The sequence below is a fragment of the Neoarius graeffei genome, chromosome 7 (assembly GCF_027579695.1).
Source record: "Neoarius graeffei isolate fNeoGra1 chromosome 7, fNeoGra1.pri, whole genome shotgun sequence".
Classification (NCBI taxonomy): Eukaryota; Metazoa; Chordata; class Actinopteri; order Siluriformes; family Ariidae; genus Neoarius; species Neoarius graeffei.
In genome coordinates, this window is record NC_083575.1 from 81,858,803 (window position 1) to 81,870,864 (window position 12,062).

At 44.1% G+C, this 12,062-nt stretch overlaps 1 protein-coding gene across 1 annotated transcript in view; it reads right to left on the minus strand.

Moving 5' to 3' along the window:
* Positions 1-12,062, minus strand: part of tbc1d9 (TBC1 domain family, member 9 (with GRAM domain)) — a 101,394-nt gene that overhangs the window by 55,972 nt on the left and 33,360 nt on the right. Inside the window, exons 5-6 of the mRNA XM_060926504.1 lie at positions 2,114-2,342; positions 277-538 (exon numbers count right to left, since the gene is read on the minus strand). Coding sequence (XP_060782487.1) covers positions 277-538; positions 2,114-2,342 — 491 coding nt within the window. The remainder of the gene's footprint in view (positions 1-276; positions 539-2,113; positions 2,343-12,062) is intronic.

A 12,062-nucleotide genomic window follows, 5' to 3' on the forward strand; every position in this document is an offset into this window, starting at 1 on the left:
AACGTATATTATTGTACCTTTAGAGGTACAATGGCTTGTGACTGGTGCAGTACCCTCTAAGGTATCCATTTGTACCCTTTATATATACTGCTTAGGAACATATATGTACCTTTTCGGCCCTTAAAAGGTACACTTTGAGGTCCAATAATAAGCCCCAAGGGGTACATTAGTGTAGATTGTACCATGGGGTACAGAAATGGACTCTTCCTGTAGCCCTATTTCTGACAGTAATGAAGGTGCAATAAAGATCGAGGAGGTTGAGTTACCAACACTGACCTCTTGAGGGCGGACACCTTCTTAGGTGACTTCCTCTTAAGCTTGGGCAGGGAGCGGTCCTGTTCGAAGCCCTTGTTGTCCAGGAGCTGGCGCATGGCGATGTTGGCCAGCTGCTCCATGAGCTTGAAGCTCTCATTGATGTTGAGGAACACAGAGAAGACGTGCTCGCTGCAGCGGGTGCTCACTCGTACCATGTCTGGCAGCAGCAGGGTGGCGTTCTTCTCCAGCTGAGTGATGTCAGCCCAGCGAACCAAGAGCTTGGCTACGACACAGGACAGGAACAAAGTCGAGGGTCAACACTAGCAAAAGTAGACTCTTTATCGATCTTCAGTGTTAACAACATACATTTATACCATAATGATGCTGTATTCTCGATCCTAACTGGTCAGAAGGTGTTGATTAATTAGCATGTTATCATTTCTTTATTAACAGGGAATTCACAGTAACATGTATGGTGAACGCGCCAAAAACATGCATAATTATTGATAAGTTGTTTTTTTTTTTTTAACTTAAGACGTGCTTAACATTTTTGGAAAGAGTCTCCAGTGTCAGTGCTTTGAAAGTGTCAGAGGTAAAGCTGTAACTTGAAGTTTTTCAACATTGGAAAGTCTTCAGGATTGCACTTTTTTGGTTTCTTGGTAACATAAGTTGTGTTTTTTTTTTAATTCGGGGGGGGGGGGGGGGGGGAAGCTGTTTCTAGAGCAGTTATAACAAAAGTGAAAACAGGAACTAACCTCCTTTGTGACTATTCCCTATTCCCCAAACTTAACCAATAAACAGATAAAATGGGTGACTTTAATTAATAAAAACATTATTAGCATTGACAAAATCACTCAGTGCGTTTACATGCACATCCAAATCGAGCTGCTGTCGGTAATCGAGCTAAGGGTCCCAGCAGGGGTGCCAGAGAAATCCAATCCTACATGCACACAAGGAAATCGAGCTATTGTGTGAGGTACATTGTGCACCTGAGCCATAGGTGGCGCTACACGCCCCATCGTGTTGGTACACTTCCGGCTGTCGTCATGAAGAAGAGCTATTCAAGAGTGTAAACAAAGTTATCAGTTCCGTGTTCTCCATTGCGCGTTTTTCTCCCGTCCATGAATTTAATATATTCAACTCCTTAAGCTGAATGAGCATGAACTCTGTCTCCTCATTGCTCCAGAAGTGCACGTTTCTGCTCGCCATTTTCTCTTCTTCGTTTGTTCCTCCTGACCTCTTCTGCTGCTCGCTACTACTGTTGTCATGCCGACCGAGGCTGTCGTGTTTCCCGCTTGTGGTCTCGTCACTCGTCACTTCTGGAAGGGGCAGTGCTGAAGTAAGTAGCTCGACTACGTAGCTCGATAGGGTTTACATGCACTAAGTAGCTCGGCAAAAATCGCATAATCTAGGTCGCGTAGCTCGATTACGAGAAATCAAGTTCGGTTCAATTTCAGCCTAGCTAAGGTGTTTCCATGGCATTTAGAACTTCGATTTCAGTCGAGCAACGGCAGAAATTCGATTTTCTCTATGTGCATGTAAACGCACTGACTATGGAATAAGAGGAATACCACTTGAGGACTTGCTGTTATCCAAACAATCAACTTGGTGTCAAGCTGCATCACATCACCCTCATTTATTATTCCCGTGGTGACAAGAGGTACCAAGTGTTTAATTCCATAAATATGTGGCATGAGCATTAAAACAAAACTGTCAACACACTAAATTGCCAGGTGCAAGACTTAATTCTTCTTAATCTTTCCCAAGATAGGAAGGAAATGAGAGCAAGAGCCATCATGCCGAGAATTACTCTTAGGTTAAGCTGTACATGTGCAAATTATTTGCTTGGATTGCTCACCCTCCTTTCCCAGCAGGTAAGAGTAGAAGCAGAGGTGGTTGATGCTGAGGTAGAGACAGCCCTGCCTGGGCACTCGGCCCTTCCAGTAACTGCAGGAGTAGTAATTCACCAGCTTCTCCTCGTCTGGCATCCCGAACAACCTCCGAAACTTAGCGGTGGCTTCCTTGAACTTTTCCGTGTCATCGTCTTCTTTAATGTCATGATTTTTGTTGTATTCAGCAATGATGCCCTTCAAAAGGTAGAAGAGAAAAGTGAAAAAACAAAACAAAGAGCAAATATCTTACAATTTATAGAAGCTGCAGATTTTATTAAAAAGGGACATAACACTTGTCAGCCTGTAAGAAAGCAAGTAACTACAGGGCTGGAAAAAGTTACAGAACAATACAGCACAATGCTGTTGCATCGTTAAAACTGATTTGAATATTATTTATTTAATAGTTAGTCCATGAAATCAAGTCGTACATGAGCTGATAGCCAACAAGGCACGTAGTACCAAGTCGGCTATAAGCCATGTACGACGAGATTGAGTTTTATTCTATCCACATTCTTTTGAGAAACAAAGCATTTTTAATTTTTGTAAATTCGACACAAAAACTTTATGCAAAACGGCCGACAAAATAATTTCCGCTTAGAATGTAAACAAGCCGGCGAAATGACAGTAGCAATTTGTGAAAATTGCGATAATAATTCTTGAAAAATAAAGATATGTTCTTACCATCAAGTTCCATATTTTGTTGCTTTTTTTGGGGGGGGGGGGGGTTGTTTTCAAGTAGAGTTTTTATTTCGTCCTCGGTTGGTTCAGCAACACACTCCGCCATTTTGTTTTTTTCTACTCACAATATATGAGCTGATATCCTAGTAGCAGAGAAGCCAATCCGAGTGCATGATTGCTCATAACCAGTGAATGTGGATAGAATATATAAAATACACACATACACAGTGGAAAAGTCTTAGGCATATGAAAAATTCTGTAATTCACAGATGCCTTCAAGTTATACAGTATTTAAAAAAAAAAAAAAAGATGGATGGATGATGTCAGATTCAATCCGAAAGTATTATGAAAACATTTACACTCTCAGGTCACCGACCCCCCACAGGGGACTTTTAGGACTGTTAGTAAAACACACATCTAAAGCTCCGCAAGTTTTTGTGCTAGAAACATTCAAGTAACACCACTAGAAACCTTGAATCTTCTAGTTTTCAAATATATACATCTTTAAAACAACATTTATCTTTAGCACTTTGTAAAGAAAATAAAAACAAATCTTAAGAATTTCAGAACTTCAGCCAGCTGCAGCCTCTTATGCCACTTTTCCATTACAAACGTGGCTGAGTCGGGCTGAGCCGTGCCGTGCTGAGTCGAGCTGAGCGGGGCTATTGGAGTTGCATTTCGACTACAACCGTGCTGAACCGTGCTGGCTGGAAGTGGGTGGACACATTGGGTGGAGTTAGCGAAAGTGGGTGGACGTCACGTGATGTCGTTAAGCAGCGCAAACAGTGACATCAGTGATCTTTTAAGCGGTAGTCTCACGACCCGGATAGTAAACAATAAACATGGAGGACATGGAGTCGTTAGTGTTGCTGGTCTTGGTGCCGTGGCTTGTTGTCACCGACAACACCAACAGATACTGGCAAGAGCGTATAGATGAGGCGAGGCGCATAAGGCTCCAGAAATTCTCGTAATTCGTAATTCTTCTTCTTCCGGGTTTACGGTGTTGACAGATCCCAGCGTGCTCGCGGGGCGTGTGAGAGCATGTGAGGACACTCCTCCTCACCAATCAGTGCACAGGGGAGTGTCTGCTCACGCCCCCAGCCTCACTCAGCTCGGTTTGGCTCGCTTCAGCCCTACTCCAAAACCGTGCGAGTTTTGGGGGCTAAGCAGGGCTGAAGCAAGCTGAGTCGTGCTGTTTTGAGATAGTCGAAACGCGAGTCGTGTCGGGCTGAAGTGAGCTGAAGCGAGCTGAAAAAGGGTAGTGGAAAAGGGCCATAAACGACACACCCATCAGCTATTCACATGTTAAGCGCATGGAACATCAGTGTCATCATTCACTCATTGTGTAGCAAGGGGAGGTGAGAACACGCCCCATTTCACCGGTATAAACAAGTGCACATGTTCACTTGTTTCCATACCAACTGAGAAACTTTGAGGCCCCAAAGGCTCCTCTGAAGAAAGTTGGCAAGGCTCACAAGCCAATTTGCAGGATTGAGCTGAACACAAATAGGAATAGGGCCGGTGATGGTCACAGAGCCTGTGTGTACTGCAGGTTGCAGGGAAGGAAAACAAAAACCCTGTGGAAGTGCAAAACGTGTGATGTTTTCCTTTGCCTTCAACCTGACAGGAACTGTTATGATGCTTGTCATCCAGATGAAGACTGCAATGAGGACTGACAGCAGAGAGACACAATCGAGGGATGATCATTCACCATTGAACATTTTATTGAGTATCTTACAGTTGGGGCGGCACGGTGGTTAGCGCTGTCGCCTCACAGCAAGAAGGTCCGGGTTCGAACCCCGTGGCCGGCGAGGGCCTTTCTGTGTGGAGTTTGCATGTTCTCCCCATGTCCGCGTGGGTTTCCTCCGGGTGCTCCGGTTTCCCCCACAGTCCAAAGACATGCAGGTTAGGTTAACTGGTGACTCTAAATTGACCGTAGGTGTGAATGAGAGTGTGAATGGTTGTCTGTGTCTATGTGTCAGCCCTGTGATGACCTGGCGACTTGTCCAGGGTGTACCCCGCCTTTCACCCGTAGTCAGCTGGGATAGGCTCCAGCTTGCCTGCGACCCTGTAGAACAGGATAAAGCGGCTAGAGATAATGAGATGAGATCTTACAGTTGAAGAGGGTATATTTATTATATGATTTAGGCTACATCCACACGACAATGGCAACAAGATTTTTTTTTTTTTAAATATCGCGTCCACATAGGCAACGGATCAGTAAAATATCAGGTTCATATGGCAACGCAACGCTTGCTGAAAACGATGCAATACACATGCCACACCTCTACGTGCGCTGTAAGACGGTCCCATCGGAGACACCAGAACAATAGAAGTAGACGCATGCGCATAAACCCCTTCTTCTGTAGCATCAGCCACAAAGTTTTGATTATTAATCAGTAGCGTAAAACGAAAGACGCGGAAAGAGGAATGAATGGGGGTAGATGGAAGCCGGTACGCCAACATTCTGATATCCTCCAGAATTCTTTAATGATCCGGAATAAATTGAATGCTACACGTTGATGGATTACTTTGTTCTTCTACGTCCTTTTTGAGGAATGTATTGTTGGACTTAAACCAACATCTGAAGAGGTGAGATCGCTCCTTTTTTTTTTTCCCCTATTTTTGCTGGCGGGATTGTTTTTGTTTTTGGAAAGCGCACAGGCGGTGCACGGTTTGTTTATACTCAGTACTTCCGCAGTGTTTGGACTAAAGACTCTGCCCTAAGGGCTATTCTCTCACTCTGCACCATTACACAATAAATATTCACAGTGAAAATATTTTGTAAGCGCGTTTCATGAACCAAGTTATAGGATTTGTTGACAACTCGCATCGAGTTCGTTACACTTCTACCCGGCGTGAAGCACTGACAGTCATGTGGTTGTGACGTCATCATAAATAAATCCGTTCTACTCATCCAGACGACTTCACAACGGGGCTGTTGCCAGATCTTTCCACTCTGGAACCCGTTCTCAAAAGGTTTCATTTTGGGGCACCCAAAACACCGGTGCCATGTGGACGCCAGGCCGAAACGATACACAATTTTATCAGATTCACCTGAATCCGTTGCCGTGTGGACAGGGCCTTAGAAGAAGCCAGAATATGTGAATCTGTGACAGCTTTGGCTTTTAGGGCTTCTTTTCTTTGCAATAACTTTCCAAGCAGAGAGGTGTGGGGGCAGGGAGGTACAGGGGCCAGGGTCTTTGACAAATGGACTATTGACAGTGACCGGAGGGAGGGAGGATTACAGGTGAATTACACCTACCTCATCAATATTCATTTGAAAGGGCAATTGGCTTTGGAGAAAACATAGGTAGTCTGAGGCCAAGTTTACATTAGACCGTATCTGTCTCGTTTTCTTCGCGGATGCACTGTCCGTTTACATTAAAACGCCTGGAAATGCCGGGAAACGGGAATCCGCCAGGGTCCACGTATTCAATCCAGATCGTGTCTGGTCCGGTGCTGTGTAAACATTGAGAATACGCGGATACGCTGTGCTGAGCTCTAGCTGGCGTCGTCATTGGACAACGTCACTGTGACATCCACCTTCCTGATTCGCTGGCGTTGGTCATGTGACGCGACTGCTGAAAAACGGCGTGGACTTCCGCCTTGTATCACCTTTCATTAAAGAGTATAAAAGTATGAAAATACTGCAAATACTGATGCAAATACTGCCCATTGTGTAGTTATGATTGTCTTTAGGCTTGCCATCCTTCCACTTGCAAGTGGTGACATGCATACCCGATATGCACTGAGAGCACACACACAGCGGCTCAGTCCCGAATTACTGCTCGTGCACTTCACTCGCGCGCTCTGTGAGCTGCGCAGGGCAGGAGTGCGCACCCTCCAGAGGGCACTCGCTGTTCAGGGCGAAGTGATTTGGAGCGCAGGATGCCTGCGGAGCCGAGCGTATCCGTGTATTGGCGTTGCTGTGTGCACGTGAATCGTGTATTGGCGTTGCTGTGTGCATGCTAATCATTTTAAAAACGTTAATCTGATGATCCGCTGATATGGTCTAATGTAAACCCCACCTGAAGTTTCTACAATTAGTATTGAAACTACAGAACATTTCTGAATGCCGTTCTTACTTTTATGTAGCCAACACCTATGTTTACAAGGTTCAGACTCCAAAAGTCTTGTGCAGATATATTTAGTGTGTTTTATTTTTTTACAAGGTTTGAAGACTCTGAAAATAGTTTTGTAAGATTGTGTTTGCACTTAATTTAAATAAAAAACAAATTTCATTACATTCACTTTACTCTCGTATTATTATTGCTGAGGGTGTCCAGCAATACCATGCGTGTCACTTTTGCATGGATGTTTTTAGTTAGATGAAATACTTAAAAATGTCAAGGTTTATCAGACTGACACAGAGTGTTAAATACAAATCCCAAAAAGGTAGGATGTCCATCCATCCATTCTCTATACCAATTCTTCGTCATGGGGGAGCTGGAGCCAATCCCAGCTGACTTTGGGTGAGAGGCTGGGTTCACCCTGGGCAGGACGCCAAGCTATCACAGTGCCAACACAGAGACGAAGAACCGTTCACACTCATTCACATCTATGGGCAATTTAGAGTAGCCAGCTGACCTAATCTACATGTCATTGGTCTGTAGGAGGAAACCGGAGCACCCAGAGGAAACCCACACAGGCACGAGGAGAACATAAACTCTAAACAGAAAGGCCTCAGTTGGCTGCAAGGTTCAAACCTGGAACTTTCTTACTATGAGGCAACAGTGATAACCACTGCACCACCAGAGCGCCAAGGTGGGATGAGGTGTTTTTGTTAAATAAATAAATATTTTAATTAGATGTTTGGGATCTGTTTGGGTGAGACGGCTGTGGAGTTCCTAACGAGATTGTTTAATAAGATCCTAGAGAATGAGAAAATGCCGAATGAATGAAGAAAGTGTGCTAGTCCCAATATACAAGAATAAGGGAGATGTACAGAGCTGCAGTAATTACAGAGGAATAAAATTGATGAGCCACACCATGAAGCTACCGGTATGGGAAAGGGTATTGGAGGTGAGATTGAGAAGAGAGGTAGCAATCTGTGAACAGCAGTACGGGTTTATGCCAAGGAAGAGCACGTCGGATGCAATTTTTGCTTTAAGAATGTTAATGGAGAAGTACAGGGAAGGCCAGAGAAAGCTACATTGTGTGTTTGTAGACCTGGAGAAGGCATACGATAGAGTGCCGAGAGATGAGTTATGGTATTGTATGAGAAAGAGTGGAATGAATGAGAAGTATATTAGAGTGGTGCAAGAAATGTATGAGAACAGTGAAACAGCAGTGAGGTGTGCAGTTGGAACGACTGAATGGTTCAAGGTGAAGGTGGGACTCCATCAAGGATCTGCTTTGAGTCCTTTCTTGTTTGCCATAGTGATGGATAGCTTGACGGACGAAGTGAGGCAAGAGTCACCATGGAACATGATGTTTGCAGATGATATTGTGATATGTGGTGAAAGTAGAAAGGAGGTTGAGTTGGGTTTGGAGAGATGGAGGTATGCATTGGAACGAAGAGGAATGAAGGTGAGCAGTAGCAAAACAGAATACATGTGCATCAATGAGAATGGGGATGAGAGTGTAGTGAAGATGCAAGGAGTAGACGTAAAGAAAGTTGATGAATTCAAGTACCTGAGGTCAATTGTGCAGGAAAATGGGGGCTGCGATAGTGAGGTGAGAAAGAGAGTGCAGGCAGGGTGGAGCAGTTGGAGAAGGATTTCGGGAGTCATTTGTGATAGGAAAGTCCCAGCAAAAGTGAAAGGTAAGATGTATAAGACAGTAGTGAGACCAGCTGTGATGTATGGATTGGAGACCGTACCCTTAACGAAGAGACAGGAGGCAAAGTTGGAGGTGGTGGAGTTGAGGATGTTAAGGTTGGACAGGATAAGGAACGAGCACATCAGAGGGACAGCACATGTGGAGAGCTTGGGAATTAAGCTAAGAGAGATGAGACTGAGATGGTATGGGCACATCCTGAGGTGGGGTTTACATTAGACCGTATCAGCGGATCATCAGATTAACGTTTTTAAAACGATTAGCGTGCACACAGCAACGCCAATACACGATTTGCGTGCACACAGCAATGCCAATACACGGATACGCTCGGCTCCGCAGGCATCCTGCGCTCCAAATCACTCCGCCCTGAACAGCGAGTGCCCTCTGGAGGGTGCGCACTCCGGCCCTGCGCAGCTCACAGAGCGCGCGAGTGAAGCACACGAGCAGTGATTCGGGACTGAGCCGCTGTGTGTGTGATCTCAGTGCATATCGGGCATGCGCGTCACTTACCACTTGCAAGTGGAAGGATGGGAAGCCTAAAGACAATCATAACTACACAATGGGCAGTATTTGCATCAGTATTTGCAGTATTTTCATACTTTTATACTCTTTAATGAAAGGTGATACAAGGCGGAAGTCCGCGCCGTTTTTCAGCAGTCGCGTCACATGACCAACGCCAGCGAATCAGGAAGATGGATGTCACAGTGACGTTGTCCAATGACGACGCCAGCTAGAGCTCAGCACAGCGTATCCGCGTATTCTCAATGTTTACACAGCACCGGACCAGACACGATCTGGATTGAATACGTGGACCCTGGCGGATTCCCGTTTCCCGGCGTTTTAATGTAAACGGACAGTGCATCCGCAAAGAAAACGAGACAGATACGGTCTAATGTAAACTTGGCCTGAGAAGAGATGCAGAGCATGTTGGAAAGAGAATGTTGAGGATGGAGCTGCCAGGCAAATGAAAACGAGGAAGGCCAAAGAGGAGATACATGGATGTGGTGAGAGAGGACATGAAAGTGGCAGGTGTGGTAGAGAAGGATGCGGGAGACAGGGAGCAATGGAGAACATTACTGGTTATCGCTGCTCATTTCTCTCTTCTATATTAAAGGTTTATTGTATAATATCAGAATAAACTTGTGCTGCTTGTATAAAATACAACAAACTTATTCTACATAGTCCGTCTACTTTTACTGTGTAGAAAATGAGAAAAAAAAAAAAAACCTGACTGTTTATACATGCAGACATTATTGTTACTGCTTCTAACTGCTATACTTTCATTAGCAATATACGAGGGCAAGTCAAAAAGTTCTAAGTCAGATATTATAATTTCAAAAGGAATTCAAAAAAGGAACACAAAGAAGGAATTCTCCGATGGAAACATCGCTTGCAGAAGTGTTTCGACTTCAATGGAGGATATGTAGAGAAATAGCTTTGTTATTTTCATAAAGATTTTCTTCAATTTGTCTTAGAACTTTTTGACTTCCCCTCATAGTTCTTTTTTTTTTCTCCTATTTCTTTGCTAATTTCAATCTGACTGTCTGAGTGGTTTACATCATGTCGTATGATCTCTATGTTGAATATCTACATATGAGGATGTTGCTGATGTCACTGACTGGTGTTTTGGAGTTTTTCACCACAGCTCTCACCACGTGGGTCATCAAATGTTTTTCTTGACCAACCTGTACCGCATGCACCACACAACTGGTACAAGGAATCGTTTGAGCTAGTTGTTCGGATTTGTTGTTTTATGATGTCGCACTTAATTTGCATAAAGTTGTGAAAATCTTAACTTGGATGTCGCTTGTCACACTGTGGCTAAAATTGCGGCTCTGTGTCGTGCACGTACATGGATAATGAACGCTCGCCTGTTGCTTGCAAGTGTGAATGCAGGGTAATGCGTTCCACAAGACTTGGGTCCTTATTTACTTGTTTTTCTGTATTATTAGTCTGGGGCAAAAATACTGATTAAAACTGTAATAAAACAAAAGATTATACTAATCAGATATAATTTCCACTGTAGTCACGGAATAATCAGAATATATTAATATTCATTCACCATTTCCTGTTTGCGGCGGCACGGTGGTGTAGTGGTTAGCGCTGTCGCCTCACAGCAAGAAGGTCCTGGGTTCGAGCCCCGGGGCCGGCGAGGGCCTTTCTGTGCGGAGTTTGCATGTTCTCCCCGTGTCCGCGTGGGTTTCCTCCGGGTGCTCCGGTTTCCCCCACAGTCCAAAGACATGCAGGTTAGGTTAACTGGTGACTCTAAATTGACCGTAGGTGTGAATGTGAGTGTGAATGGTTGTCTGTGTCTATGTGTCAGCCCTGTGATGACCTGGCGACTTGTCCAGGGTGTACCCCGCCTTTCGCCCGTAGTCAGCTGGGATGGGCTCCAGCTTGCCTGCGACCCTGTAGAAGGATGAAGCGGCTTGAGATAATGAGATGAGATTTCCTGTTTGCTATGCCATTTTGTATGTATATACAGCTCTGGAAAAAAAATTAAGAGACTACTTCAGGTTTTTTTTCTTAAACCAGCAACTTTATGTATGGTAGCCATTTTATTCCAGTATCTGTGCTGGAATTCTAACACACACACAAAAAAATATCCAAGTCCTTCCCATGCCAGGACCTGGTCTTCCCAGGCAGTCTCCTGTCCCAGTACTAACCAGGCCCTTAAGGCGCACGGCCTCTTGCCTTTACAGCTCGGGTTACAGTAGGGTTGAGCGCTAGTCCTCTGGTAACCGCGAGAGTTTGACTCCCTACTCGCATCTGTATTGCGGTGTGCCTTGCCAGATGGCAGTAGGTACCAATTTTATGGTGGTCTTTGGTATGAGCTGACCGCAAGTAGAACTCGTGATCTCCCGATCGAGACACGGACACGCTAACCACTAGGCCAACTCGCGGTAATTCTAACACAAGCACACCTCATTTTACTTGATGAGGTACTGATTAGATGATCACCTGAATCAAATTTTATTTAATGAGGAAAAACATAACCACTGCTGTGGTCATGACTATCCTCTTGCAATAGGACCACAGTTTATATGGCAAAAACAGTTCTAGTAGTACCTTAAATTTAACTGGAATACAAAAATATATCTATTCAAGAATTAGTATTGTGTTGTTTAAAACTGAATATGATTTTTTTTTTTTGTGAATTTGACCAGTTGTTTTCTGCAACTAAATGCTCTAAGTGACAATATTTTTATGTGGAATTTGGGGGGAAATGTTGTCAGTAGTTTATGGAATAAAACAAAAATGTTCATGCTCCTCAAACACATACCTATAAATAATAAAACCAGAGAGACTGATAATTTTGCAGTGGTCTCAATTTTTTTCCAGATATATATATCCTCTACAACTGGCCTCCTCACTATTCCTCCATTTAAACCTCATAACTCTTCAGTAGTTGAACAAATCTGGAAATCCTACAGTTCAGATGATCTCAAACACTTT